This window comes from Palaemon carinicauda, chromosome 37 (genome assembly GCF_036898095.1).
Source record: "Palaemon carinicauda isolate YSFRI2023 chromosome 37, ASM3689809v2, whole genome shotgun sequence".
Lineage (NCBI taxonomy): Eukaryota > Metazoa > Arthropoda > Malacostraca > Decapoda > Palaemonidae > Palaemon > Palaemon carinicauda.
In genome coordinates this window covers 25,650,537-25,662,677 of record NC_090761.1, presented here as the reverse complement: position 1 = coordinate 25,662,677, position 12,141 = coordinate 25,650,537, and the positions used below count along the sequence as shown (strand labels likewise).

General features: G+C 46.4%; 1 protein-coding gene across 1 annotated transcript in view; it reads right to left on the bottom strand.

The window, feature by feature from the left end:
* The window catches only part of LOC137629517 (WD repeat-containing protein 91), a 146,760-nt gene that overhangs the window by 105,437 nt on the left and 29,182 nt on the right, over window positions 1–12,141 (bottom strand). The window contains exons 3-4 of the mRNA XM_068360896.1: window positions 10,569–10,709; window positions 9,186–9,301 (exon numbers count right to left, since the gene is read on the bottom strand). Of these exons, the coding sequence (XP_068216997.1) occupies window positions 9,186–9,301; window positions 10,569–10,709 (257 nt within the window). The remainder of the gene's footprint in view (window positions 1–9,185; window positions 9,302–10,568; window positions 10,710–12,141) is intronic.

Sequence of the window (12,141 nt, the reverse complement as noted above, 5' to 3'; positions counted from 1 at the left end):
ATTGGCACGGGAGACCATCGCCATTGGTGCGCGTGCGCGCGGAAGGCCATTGGGTGCTCATGCGGAAGACCATTGGCACGCGCACACGGAAGACCGTTGGCGTGCGCACGCGGAAGACCGTTGGCGCGTGCACGCGGAAGACCATTGGCGCTCGCACGCGGAAGTGGCACGCGCGGAAGACTGTTGTCGCGCGAGCAGGACTGTTGGGGCGCGAGCAAGACTGTTGGCGCACGCTCTTAGCGCTGGAAGACTGTCAGCGCGAGCGCGCGGAAGATTGTTGGCGCGCGCACGCGGAAGACTATCGGCGCGCACACGGGGAAGACTGTCGGCGCGCGCCCGCGCATGGAAGACTGTCGGCGCGCGCCCGCGCATGGAAGACTGTCGGCGCACGCCCGCGCATGGAAGACTGTCGGCGCGCGCCCGCGCATGGAAGACTGTCGGCGCGCGCCCGCGCATGGAAGACTGTCGGCGCGCGCCCGCGCATGGAAGTCTGTCGGCGCGCGCCCGCGCATGGAAGACTGTCGGCACGCGCCCGCGCATGGAAGACAGTTGGCGCACGCGCGAAGGTAGCACTAGTAGGTTGGCAGGTCAGCTGGCAGGATGACCGCTAGAGAGTTATGGGGTCTTTTGACTGGCCAGACAGTACTACATTGGATCCACCTCTCTGGTTACGGTTCATTTTCCCTTTGCCTACATACACACTGAATAGTCTGGCATATTCTTTACATATTCTCCTCTATCCTCATACACCTGACAACACAGATTACCAAACAATTCTTCATCACCCAAGGGGTTACTGCACTGTAATTGTTCAGTGCCACTTTCCTCTTGGTAAGGGTAGAAGAGACTCTTTAGCTATGGTAAGCAGCTCTTCTAGGAGAAGGACACTCCAAAATCAAACCACTGTTCTCTAGTCTTGGGTAGTGCCATAGCCTCTGTACCATTTCACTGTCTTGGGTTAGAGTTCTCTTGCTTGAGGGTACACTCGAGCACACTCTCCTATCTTATTTCTCTTCCTCTTGTTTTGTTAAAGTTTTTATAGTTTATATAGGAGATATTTATTGTTGTTACTATTCTTAGAATATTTTATTTTCCTTTTTTCCTTTCCGCACTGAGCTATTTTCCCTGTTGGAGCCCCTGGGCTTATAGCATACTGCTTTTCCAACTAGGGTTGTAGCTTAGTAAGTAATAATAATAATAATAATAACTGGGATGAGCCCTTTGGAAGGGCAAACATCCGTGATGGAGACCGTAAAGGTCCACGGAAGAGTCCAGGACCAAAGTCCAAGGACTAACAGCGGTGTAAGGTTGCATTGGTAGATCGGTAGGTCAGCTGGCAGGACGATCAGGAACTGGGATGTGCCCTTTGGAAGGGCGAGCATTCACCGATGGGGATCGTAAAAAGGCGTGCGTTAAAAGTCCAAGACCGAAGTCCAAAGGACTACCAGCGGCGTAAGGATGTGTTGGTAGATCGGCAGGTCAGCTGGTAGGACAATCAGGAACTGGGATTTGCCCTTTGGATGGGCGAACATCCACTGATGGCAACCGTGAAAGGTCCATAGAAGAGTCCAGGACCAAAGTCCACGGACTAAGTTGCAGCGCAAGGTTGCGCTGGTAGGTCTGCTGGTAGGATGATCAGGAACTGATGAAGCCCATGAGGGCCGGCAGACCAGCAAGCTGGCCTTAGGAAGAGTCCAGAACCGAAGTCCACAGACTAACAGCGGCGTAAGGTTGCGTTGGTAGATTGGTAGCTCAGCTGGCAGGACGATCAGGAACTGGGATGTGCCCTTTGGAAGGGCGAGCATTCACCGATGGGGAGCGTAAAATGGTCCGCGTTAAGAGTCCAAGATCGAAGTCCAAAGGACTACCAGTGGCGTAAGGATGTGTTGGTAGATCGGCAGGTCAGCTGGTAGGACGATCAGGAACTGGGATTTGCCCTTTGGATGGGCGGACATCCACTGATGGCAACTGTGAAAGGTCCATAGAAGAGTCCAAGACCAAAGTCCACGGACTAAGTTGCAGCGCAAGGTTGCGCTGGTAGGATGATCAGGAACTGATGAGCAGCGTGATCCTCCGAAGAGGTGATTGATTGATTGATTGATTTAAAGTTTTCAGGCATCCTGACATCTGAGGTCATTGATGCGTCTCTATGAGTGGCCTCTCTCGAGAACGAGAGAGGTGAACACTTCGTAGAAGAGCCTTGAAGATGCCCATGATGACGCCCATGAGGGCTGGTGGATCAGCAAGCTGACCTTTAACAGTAGCGATCCTCCAAAGAGGAGTCTCTATGAGTGGCCTCTCTCGCAAAAGAGAGAGGTAAGCGCTTCGTAGAAGAGATTTGCCAAGACCATGCTCCACCCCTGAAGGAAGAGAAACTCAGCAAGGGGGGAGAGAAGTCTGGGCGAAGCCAGCAACAGCAGTCGGAGACGATGAATTTATTAAGATGTGGGAAGTTCTCCCTTGGAAGGGAGAAACATCCTCACACCTGGGGAGGAAACTTTCCCTCAGATGGGAAGTTGTCCAACCCCTGGAGGCGAACCTCCTTTACCGTTCTAAGATGATCTGAAGTGCTGGTCATGTTGTAACAGGAGTACTTCTAAGAGAAGGGATGATGCCCATCACGAAGTCCTCTGAAGGACAGCAGTGACAGAAGATTCCCCAGGCATGAACAGAACAGCTCTGCTTCGTCGCCACTCTTAGTCGAACGAAGAAAAACTGCATAGTTAACTGGGAAAAAATAAAATTAATTTTTCAACAGAAATTCCCTAGGGAGGAACTCCGAAGAGGAACCCCGAGGGAATAACATAAAAATAAGTATTGCGCCCTTCCTTCTACAGTCGACATCCACGGGAGAAGGGGGGAGCGGAGTAACTATAATAAAAACAGAATTACAATTATTTAAATCAGCTAAGAATATTCACTAATAGTGAGAACCACTGATCCTCCAAAGGGAAGTGTTCCAGCAGAGAAAAGCTGAAAGTTAAAATTACAATTATAATTTCACTAAAAATAATTGAGACAAACAATCGGAAGAGCAACCTAACCCGTGCACGGGAAAGGAGCTTCCCCAATAGTACACTGTTGTTGTAAAGGTGAACGACCTCGAGAAGAGAAAGACCGTAGTAAATCTCTGAGAGGCCACATTCCCTTCGCTCAGAAATCCATGTTTCCCGTAGGAAAAGGGAAAAGGCAAAGACAATAGTTGAATGAAGTGGGTCCAGGCGTTGACGATTCCCCTGCAGCGGCCGAGTTATCGGTTATATGCCGACGGGAAGACCGAAGGACCAGAGAGGGAGAGGTCGTTCCCCACGAAGTGGAACTGTGCTGGCCTTGCTAATCTACGCAAGTGTTGTTGTCGTATATGTATCACAGACACAGCACAAACACTGAAAAGGAAACTTATCACATTTCTATACACATATATATGCATAAACATTAAGAATGTTTTCATATATATACATGTATAAGAAAAAGTGAGTTAAAAGACAAAAATTAATGGCAGTCCAGAATAGGCGAGGAGGGAGAGGAAACAACCGCTCTCCATCCAAGCCAAAAGTAATAGAGACTAAATCACAGGTGTGTGAATGGGAGTGGTAGCAAGCTACCCCCCCTTCCCCTGCTAACTAGCGGTGTGGGTAGTTAACCCACGCTAAATTTTAATGGCTCGTCATTTCAGCTCCGCCAAAAGTATAACACCTAAAAAATAGTGTGGTTTGTATTCCAGTTACGGAACCAATAATAATTTCTGACTAAAACTGTTTTACTAGTAAAGTAGTAATAATAATAATAACTCTAATATATAACAAACTGTTCACTTAATACAATAGCTCCTCTAAAAAATAATTGCGATTTTTGCACTTCACCTACATTGTACCATTACTAGTGGATTTATCCTTTACATGCTGATCCCTGTGTAAGGATTCTTCCCTGGGAAAGCACTCTTTTAACTAATAGAAGCAGGTAAGGCAACGCTTAACCCTATCATGCGCCCTGAAGGGGTTGATGCTATTCCTTAGAACAGCATCATTTTGGCAAACGTTAACCAATGGTCAGGGGCTGGGTATCATGGCTACTGTGCAGTTGGAGAGTGCTTGTGAGTAGTCACCTGTTGAGAAGCCACTGATGGGGTCTGTCAATCGCCTGCCGATCGCTTTAGTGGATCGGTGTGATGGCAAACAGCGAATAGCGAGACGTGTGTTTTTTGCCTTCCAATCTAGAGAACAACGGGCAGAGGTTGACTAGAGAGTCTGAGTGACGAACCGCTGGTGAACGGCGAACTGCTGGTGAACGGCAAACTGCTAGTGAATGGTGAACTGCTGATCATCGGCGAATCGGTGATCTGTGGGCCGAAGATGGTAATTGACAAGCAGACAAAGGCTGTCTGGTCAGTCAGCCAAGGAAGGTTGGCGATCAATAAGTTGGCGATCAGCTTGGAGCACCCTCAGAAACAGTTGAATGGTTTAATGATCGCTCGTTGGTGCAGCGAGCCATTGATGATCAGCGCTTAAAGCTCTGAAAGGAAGCTTGGAAAGCTGACGATCGAGAACCATATAGTTAGAGAAAGGTTCGACAATCAGAGTGTTGAGCTAATGATCGGTGAATGGCGATCTAGTGATCAGCGATCGGAGCATTAGCGAATGGTAAGCTAGCGATAAGTGAGCTAGCAATAGCAGACTATCGAGAACTGCCTATCGGCATGCTTGATATCAGCAAGCTGACGATTGGCTATTAGAGAGCTGGGGGTCAGAGATCAGCGAGACTGAGGTTGATGATCGAAGAAAGACGAGCTAGCAATCGGTGATCTAGTGATCGGCGAGCTAATGATCAGCAAGATGATGACTGGTTATCGATTAGCAATCGGTGATCTAGTGATCGACGAGCTAATGATCAGCAAGCTGATGACTGGTTATCGACTACCAATCGGAGATCGTTAGCAATTGGCGAGACTGTAGGTCAATGATCAGAGAATGATGAGCTAGCAATTGGCGATCTGGCAAACGGACAGCTAGTGGTCAGCAAAAGGTGATCTAGCAATCAGCCTGTTGAAGATTTCTCATAGGTGGAAGACAAGCTAGTTTGTAGGAAAAACTTGTTTAGGGCTGAGAGGTCTATTATGGGTCTCCAGCCCTCAGACACCTTTTCTACTAGAAATAAGTGACTGTAAAAGCCTGGAGACCCTCAAGGGACCTCCTGGAGAGCACCCTTCTCTAGCATGATCCTGGCTTCGGCCTGTAGGGCATGGTCCTTTGCCGATCCCTTGGCGTAGGACCTCGTCACAGTTGGACTTTGAGTCGGTGGAGGGGGAGAGTCAATGACAGGGACGATATATCCCTTTCTTAATACAGAAGTCGACCAAAGGTCGGCTCTGTAATTCATCCACCTCCGCAATCTGTTCATAAGGCATCCCCCAACTGGTGGACTGATCAGAGGATTGCCCTCACCAGCATGGTTGTCCTCGGTGGGATTTCTTGCCTTTACCTTTGCATCCCTTGGAACGAAAGGAAGGCTTTCAGTCTTTCTTCTTTGGGGCATTCTGCTTCTGACCAGTCTGAGTTTTGGGAGACTGATGTCTTTGTCTTGGAGGAGCCTGCTGGAAGGAACGAGAGGGGACAACCCGCTGAAGTGTCTTGGCTCACCCTCCTCCTACAGTCCACTACATTCTCAATGGCTTCCCCGTCAAACAAGGCAGGTCCGTCCGTTGGAGCGTTGTGCAGCCCCATTGCCTCTCTCTTCGGGACCTGCCTCTGGAATCTCGAGACAACTACATCGTGTCGCCTCAAGATCCAGCTGACTCATTGGTTCACCACGCTCTCTGTCAAGAATTCGAGTGTTCTTGCACCCGAGAGAAGGAAAGAGAACAGCGTCTCCTTCCTCTTAGGGGTAGAGAAATCCTTGTTCTTGACGAGATAGCCAACCGTGCCTAACCAATAATCCAGCCATGAAGCTGATTGCAGAGCACACTTTGTAACCCACTCCATGTTAGCAGTGTCTTCAGCAGAAAACTGAAGAGGTAGAGTTATCAGTTTCTCCAAAGGCTCTGGGTCAACGATACAATCACTGGGTCCAGCGGTAAGGGGGAAGGATCGTCTCCCACTACCTCATAGTACTTCCTTTGCCTTAAGTAAGGAGGAGGAAGTAACCTAGAGGAGTTCACCGAACGAAGAGAGCGGGAGGTGCCAGCTACTTAGGCGAAAGCTCTCTTCTTCGCTGCTTTAACTCTCCTTCCCCAAGGTAAGGCTACCTTGGGCCTGGAGGGTTTAGGAGCACCAGATAACTGGTCCAGGACTGTATCCTTGCCCTCAGTCGGGATGTTATCAGGCTCTCCCAGGTTGTTAACCTTCCTGATGCAAGCCAGAACCTTTAGAAAGATTCAATCTGAATTTTTCTGCTCCGAAGGTGTGACATTCGGGCTGGCAGAAGCAGGAAACGCCCAGTCAGAGTGCTCGAAACAGTCATCGAAAGGTTCTTCCTCTCCTGAGCTAACAACCATAGTAGCTAGGGGAGAGTGGGGGTTGTCAACAGAAAACCTTTTGGAAGCCGAGTGTGTGCTGGGGGGAAGGTCCCTTTGCCCAGGTCTTACATTAGCGGCTGAGACTGAAGACTGTTCCCCTTGAATCTGACGTTCACCCATAGAACACCAGTTCTTAGGTAGAGTCTTCGTGTCTTTCCTCTCTCTTGGTTGAACCACAAATTCATCCAAAAAAGAGGATTCCTCTCCCCTAGTTGATTCCGTTGGTTTAGCACCCCCGGAACCAACTCGGAGAGGGTATCCTTCAGTTGACATGAAGGATCTTCCCAGTAGTCGATCCTAACTGACTTCCAGCTCTCCGAGTGAGAGACCAGGCAAAGGTTAGAGAATTCTGACTTTCGGGGCGAAGCCAACTCTTTTTTCCTAAGCAACCTCGCAACCGTGGCCTGAGTTGCTGCCATCCTTTCCCAGGTTAAATCTATGATCTTAGGATCCTTAGTCTCAAGGTAATCCTCATACTTTGAGCCTCTGGAAGGAGGTGAAGGCGGTTGTGTGGCACTCTAGCTAGGCTAGCTTGCCTAGGGTCAGAAAGATTGCTAGATCCCTTAAGACAATCCATGGGAATAACAGGAACCTTTGCCACTGCAGCTAGGGGATTGTTAGAGATTCCCATTGCTTGTTTAAGTGCTTTCACGAGGTCTTGAAACCAAGGTCCATCCTTGGCTAACAAGTTACCTGATGAATTAGTCTCCCAGCGATCAGATGGTTACGATCGCACCGGCTGAGGTGGGGGGGGAAGGATGGAGAGAACGCCTCAACCCTTTCCTAGGTGAGCGCAAATGGGGTGAACAACCACGAGGTGAATGTCCTTAACGAGAGGTTGGTTGGCGAGGCAAGCCAGCACGCTCCCTCACCTTCACCCTCTCCTCAACCCTATGATAGTGATCACTTGTGCGCGTAGGAACCCCATTCACTTGACGAGAATCAGGTTTCCTCGCTTCCAGCAAATAAGCTCTCCTATCCTTCTCGCTAGAAGGAAAGGCATGCGACGATGCATGAATCTTTTCTGCCTTTGGCGAAGGTACAAGATCCCGTCTGAGAACATCCAGAATCGGAGCTCTCTTGCTCACCTGTTCTCCTGAAGGAGAAAGGCGAGGTGCTTTCATTACCCTAAGAAGTGAGGAGAGACAGGGTGCTGACCACTTGCGCTGCGGTGAGACTGGTAAAATCTCCGTATAGTTACCTGTCTGACCGATCTCGTAAGAGGATGGTCTCGCTGTGATGACAAGGTAGGGGGGAAGATGGAAACCTCCTCCCTCCTTCGTCACCCAGCTCCAAAAAGCTGTGCTCCGATGGACTGGAGCGCGGTATGGACGAATCCAATACCTTTCAGTGGTATCCTCATAGAGAAGACCACTCAGGAAAAGATCTTTCCTCTTGCAAGTGTAAGGAACGATCATCACACCTCTCTCCTGATGGGGCATCACCTCGCGGACGAGGGAGCTGCCGCTCAGAAGAGAGGGTCGGAGAAGAGCTCTCCTCTCGCATACGAGAAGATCGATAGACTCCTCCTCCTGATGACGCATCGCGTCATGAACAAGGGAGCTACCGCTCAGTAGGTTGTGTCGCTTTGTCTTTCCCCAGAAGGTCAGACAGTGCAACACAAGAAGGTGAACCTTCTGGATGTTCAAGTTGTTTCTCTTCCTATCAGGCAAGCCAGGAAAGAGGATCAACTCCCTAAACAACCTCTGGAACAAAGCCAAAGCTTGATCCTGAGACCTAAGGGTCTCTGGACAAGTCACTCCGAGGAGTGCTTGTCCTCAACTTCTCTAGTCCTCCCGCTGAGGTAGGTGAAACATCGGGAAGAGCAGAAGAAGAGGATTTAGTGCTCGAGTGGGCACACACACCCAAATGTAGGACCTCCTGTAGCTTCTCCTTTAACGGGGGACCCAAGGAAGGCCACAGTACACGAACTGCGTCATCTGAGAGAGACTCCCTCACGGAGGGCTCCTTCACTGCCTCTCTAGGAGAGACAATGGGAGGAGACCCCGAACGAGGTTGTCCCGGCGTTATCAGAGTGCCACTCGTACTCAACCGCTCCCCAGAGGAAGCCAGTCGGGTAGAGTCAGGATGGGAGATAAAGTTGGAGGAGAAAGAAGTCGGGTCTTCTTCCCCTTCGAGGCTGACCTCGAAGGGGAAGAATCCCTTTTAGACTTCTTCTTCTGCCTACCAAACCTCACCCACTGGGAGGGCGACCACTCGTAACACACACTACAAGGAGACTCCTTCGAACAAGAGTGACCTTGGCTCGAAGGGCAGAGACCGTGAGGATCCGTCTCCTCCGAAGACATGAAGGTGCCGCAATGGCGCCCTTTACGGCCTGGACAAACTCACATGGTTGGACCTCACGGGCAGGCACACCTGAAAAAGAAAAAAGAAAAGAAATTAGTTCCAGCCAGTTTAGGTTAACGGTAGAGTGAGACAGGTCTACCGAGCTGAAATAAAAAGTGACGGCAAGTCACCAGTGCTGGTGGGAGCGGTGGGTAAACACACCCCACCTAACTAGCAGTGGTTAGTTGAACCCTGTTTAACTTTAGTTTTGACAAGTTTTCAGCTCCGCTGAAATATCTATGCCATATTAAAGAGCGGAATGTTTGTATCTTGTATCAGGGGAAAAAAAAAGTCATACAAATTATGGTTTTAATATGAACATTACCTGAAAGACAACGGCCAAGAAGTTATGAAGAGACACCAAAAGAGTATCTTGCCAATGTCTGGTGAAATACATTGCAAAGGATGGATTTTCTTCTACGCCCTTCAGGTAAGGCAGGACTGTAAGAAATTAAACCAAAATTAATAAAGACTAAAATGCTGGTCGACATATATTACATAAGAAAATCCCAGTGCAATAGTAATATAGATTAATGTGCTATGCGTATATTTTATCAACACATTATGAGCTGTCAAAGAACGACGTCGATATCATCGATGCTTTATTTTCAAATTTTGCGGGATTCTTTCTCGTTCAGTACCACCTGGGCTTAGTTAAGTGATGTAGATACATTCTTTAACCAATCAACTTGTGGCTGGAGGAAATAGCTGCCAGATATTAAATTGTTTTACATACAATAAAAGTAAAAAGGTAACTTCAACTTTAGGGGGTAGGCGAAGCTATCAACGTATTTTTGTGTTAGCGGTAAGAAAGTTTTTCATTCCCGAAACATCTCATCATTTTACCTATTTTCACTCATTTGAATGACCTTTCAAGATAATGATAATGATCCCCTATCATATGCTAGTGACTTTGACATTGACAGTGACAATGATTGTGACATATCAAATGATGAAAATGACGATTGTCCAAATACAATAGGTAAAATTTATGGGTATGAACGAATCTGCCTGAAAAGGGATCTGAAAAGGATGTACAGTATAAAACAAATAAAAAAAATCTTAAAATATATAGTACAGTATACAAAAATTAATAGTTTTATATATTTTTTACATATGGTTATGCCTTTTTTCTTGTTTCATAAGGTAGGTAATAATAGTGTTAGCCGGAGTATACGTTTGCAAATACTGTACATACTTACAAATACATAAACACATCCATTCATCACACAATTACTTTTTGTATACTCATTATAAATTTTCATATGATCATTCACTAAATTTGCTGAGATTCAGACATGAAAAAATTAAAATTAATCAAAAACTATTTTTATCAAGCCATCAAAAATGAAAAAGTTCTTTACACGTGTTTATTATTTTTAGTTCTTAACAATTTTTTAAAAATATATTCTCTATTCTTTGCAGAGATTTAATTATTGGTAATTGATCTCCATTTCAAGGACATTCCTTTGATATATAAATATTGGGTAATTTAGTATGTAATAGATAAGAAAATATTAGTTTTATAAAATCGCAAAACTAATGATGCGGCCGTCGTCCTTTAGCGGCATTTCCCTAGTACTTTGTGGGTTAAGGAGAGATTGGGGCTCTCTCAACCTTCCGAAAGCACATAGTCACAGAAACAGTAAATACAAAGGGTTAAAAAAAAGAGTACAGTATTAAATTAATAAATGCTGATAACACTTACTGAACCATTCCCGCCACTCAGCTTGGCTCTGCAGCTCTGGGGCCATCCTCTCAAAAAATTCTGTCAGTTTTTCTGGCTTGTTCGTCTGTACTATATTGACAATGTACAGACGCAAGATGCTGGTTTCAAGCTTCCTTACACCTGAAAAAAAGAAACAATGAAAAATCATGCTCCTGTTTAAACTCATAAACTTATGGCTATAGCCTAATTTACTTTTCTGAGAATTTATATTACCTGCTTCTGTTTATCATGCTATTTTCAAATGAACAGTTTCAAAATGTTATTTTCATTAGTAAAATAAATTTTTGAATATACTTACCCGATAATCATGTAGCTGTCAACTCCGTTGCCCGACAGAAATCTAAGGAGGGATACGCCAGCTATCACAATACTAGAAGGGGGTGTACTAACAGCGCCACCTGTGGCCAGGTACTCAAGTACTTCTTGTTGACACCTCCTCAATTATTCCTCGATCCCACTGGTTCTTTATGGGGAGGAAGGGAGGGTCAATTAAATCATGATTATCGGGTAAGTATATTCAAAAATTTATTTTACTAATGAAAATAACATTTTTCAATATTAAACTTACCCGATAATCATGTAGCTGATTCGCACCCAGGGGGGTGGGTGAAAACCAGTGAACAAGATTAAAGGATAGCCAAGTATCCCCAAATTTCATATAACAGTTATCTTTAATAACAAATGAAATAATAAGTACCTGGTAAGGAAGTCGAATTGAACCGTTACTCTGCCTCTTTTTTAAGTTCGTCTTCCTTACTGAGCGCAGCGTTCCTCTTGGAGGCTGAATCAACCCAAGGTGCTAAAGTATATAGGGTTGCAACCCCTACTAAAGGACCTCTACACAACCTTTAACCTAGGCGCTTCTCAAGAATGAATTGACCACCCGCCAAATCAAAAGGATGCGGAAGGCTTCTTAGCCTACCGTAACAACCATAAAAACAACAAAAAGAATTCAAGAGAAAAGTTAAAAAGGTTATGGGATTAAGGGAATGTAGTGGCTGAGCCCTCACCTACTACTGCACTCGCTGCTACGAATGGTCCCAGGGTGTAGCAGTTCTCGTAAAGAGACTGGACATCTTTCAGATAAAATGATGCAAACACTGACTTGCTCCTCCAATAGGTTGCATCCATTACACTCTGCAGAGAACGGTTTTTATTAAAGGCCATCGAAGTAGCTACGGCTCTTACTTCGTGGGTCCTTACCTTCAGCAATGCAAGGTCTTCCTCCTTTAAGTGAGAATGTGCTTCTCTAATCAGAAGCCTTATATAATACGAAAGCCCATTCTTGGACATGGGTCTCGAGGGTTTCCTGATGGCACACCATAAGGCTTCTGACTGTCCTCGGAGAGGTTTAGACCTCTTGAGATAATATTTGAGAGCTCTGACAGGGCAAAGAACTCTCTCAAGTTCGTTACCTACCATGTTGGAAAGGCTAGGTATCTCGAACGATCTAGGCCAAGGACGTGAAGGAAGTTCGTTCTTTGCTAGGAATCCAAGCTGGAAAGAACATGTAGCAGACTCGGTCGTAAAACCAATGTTCTTGCTGAAGGCA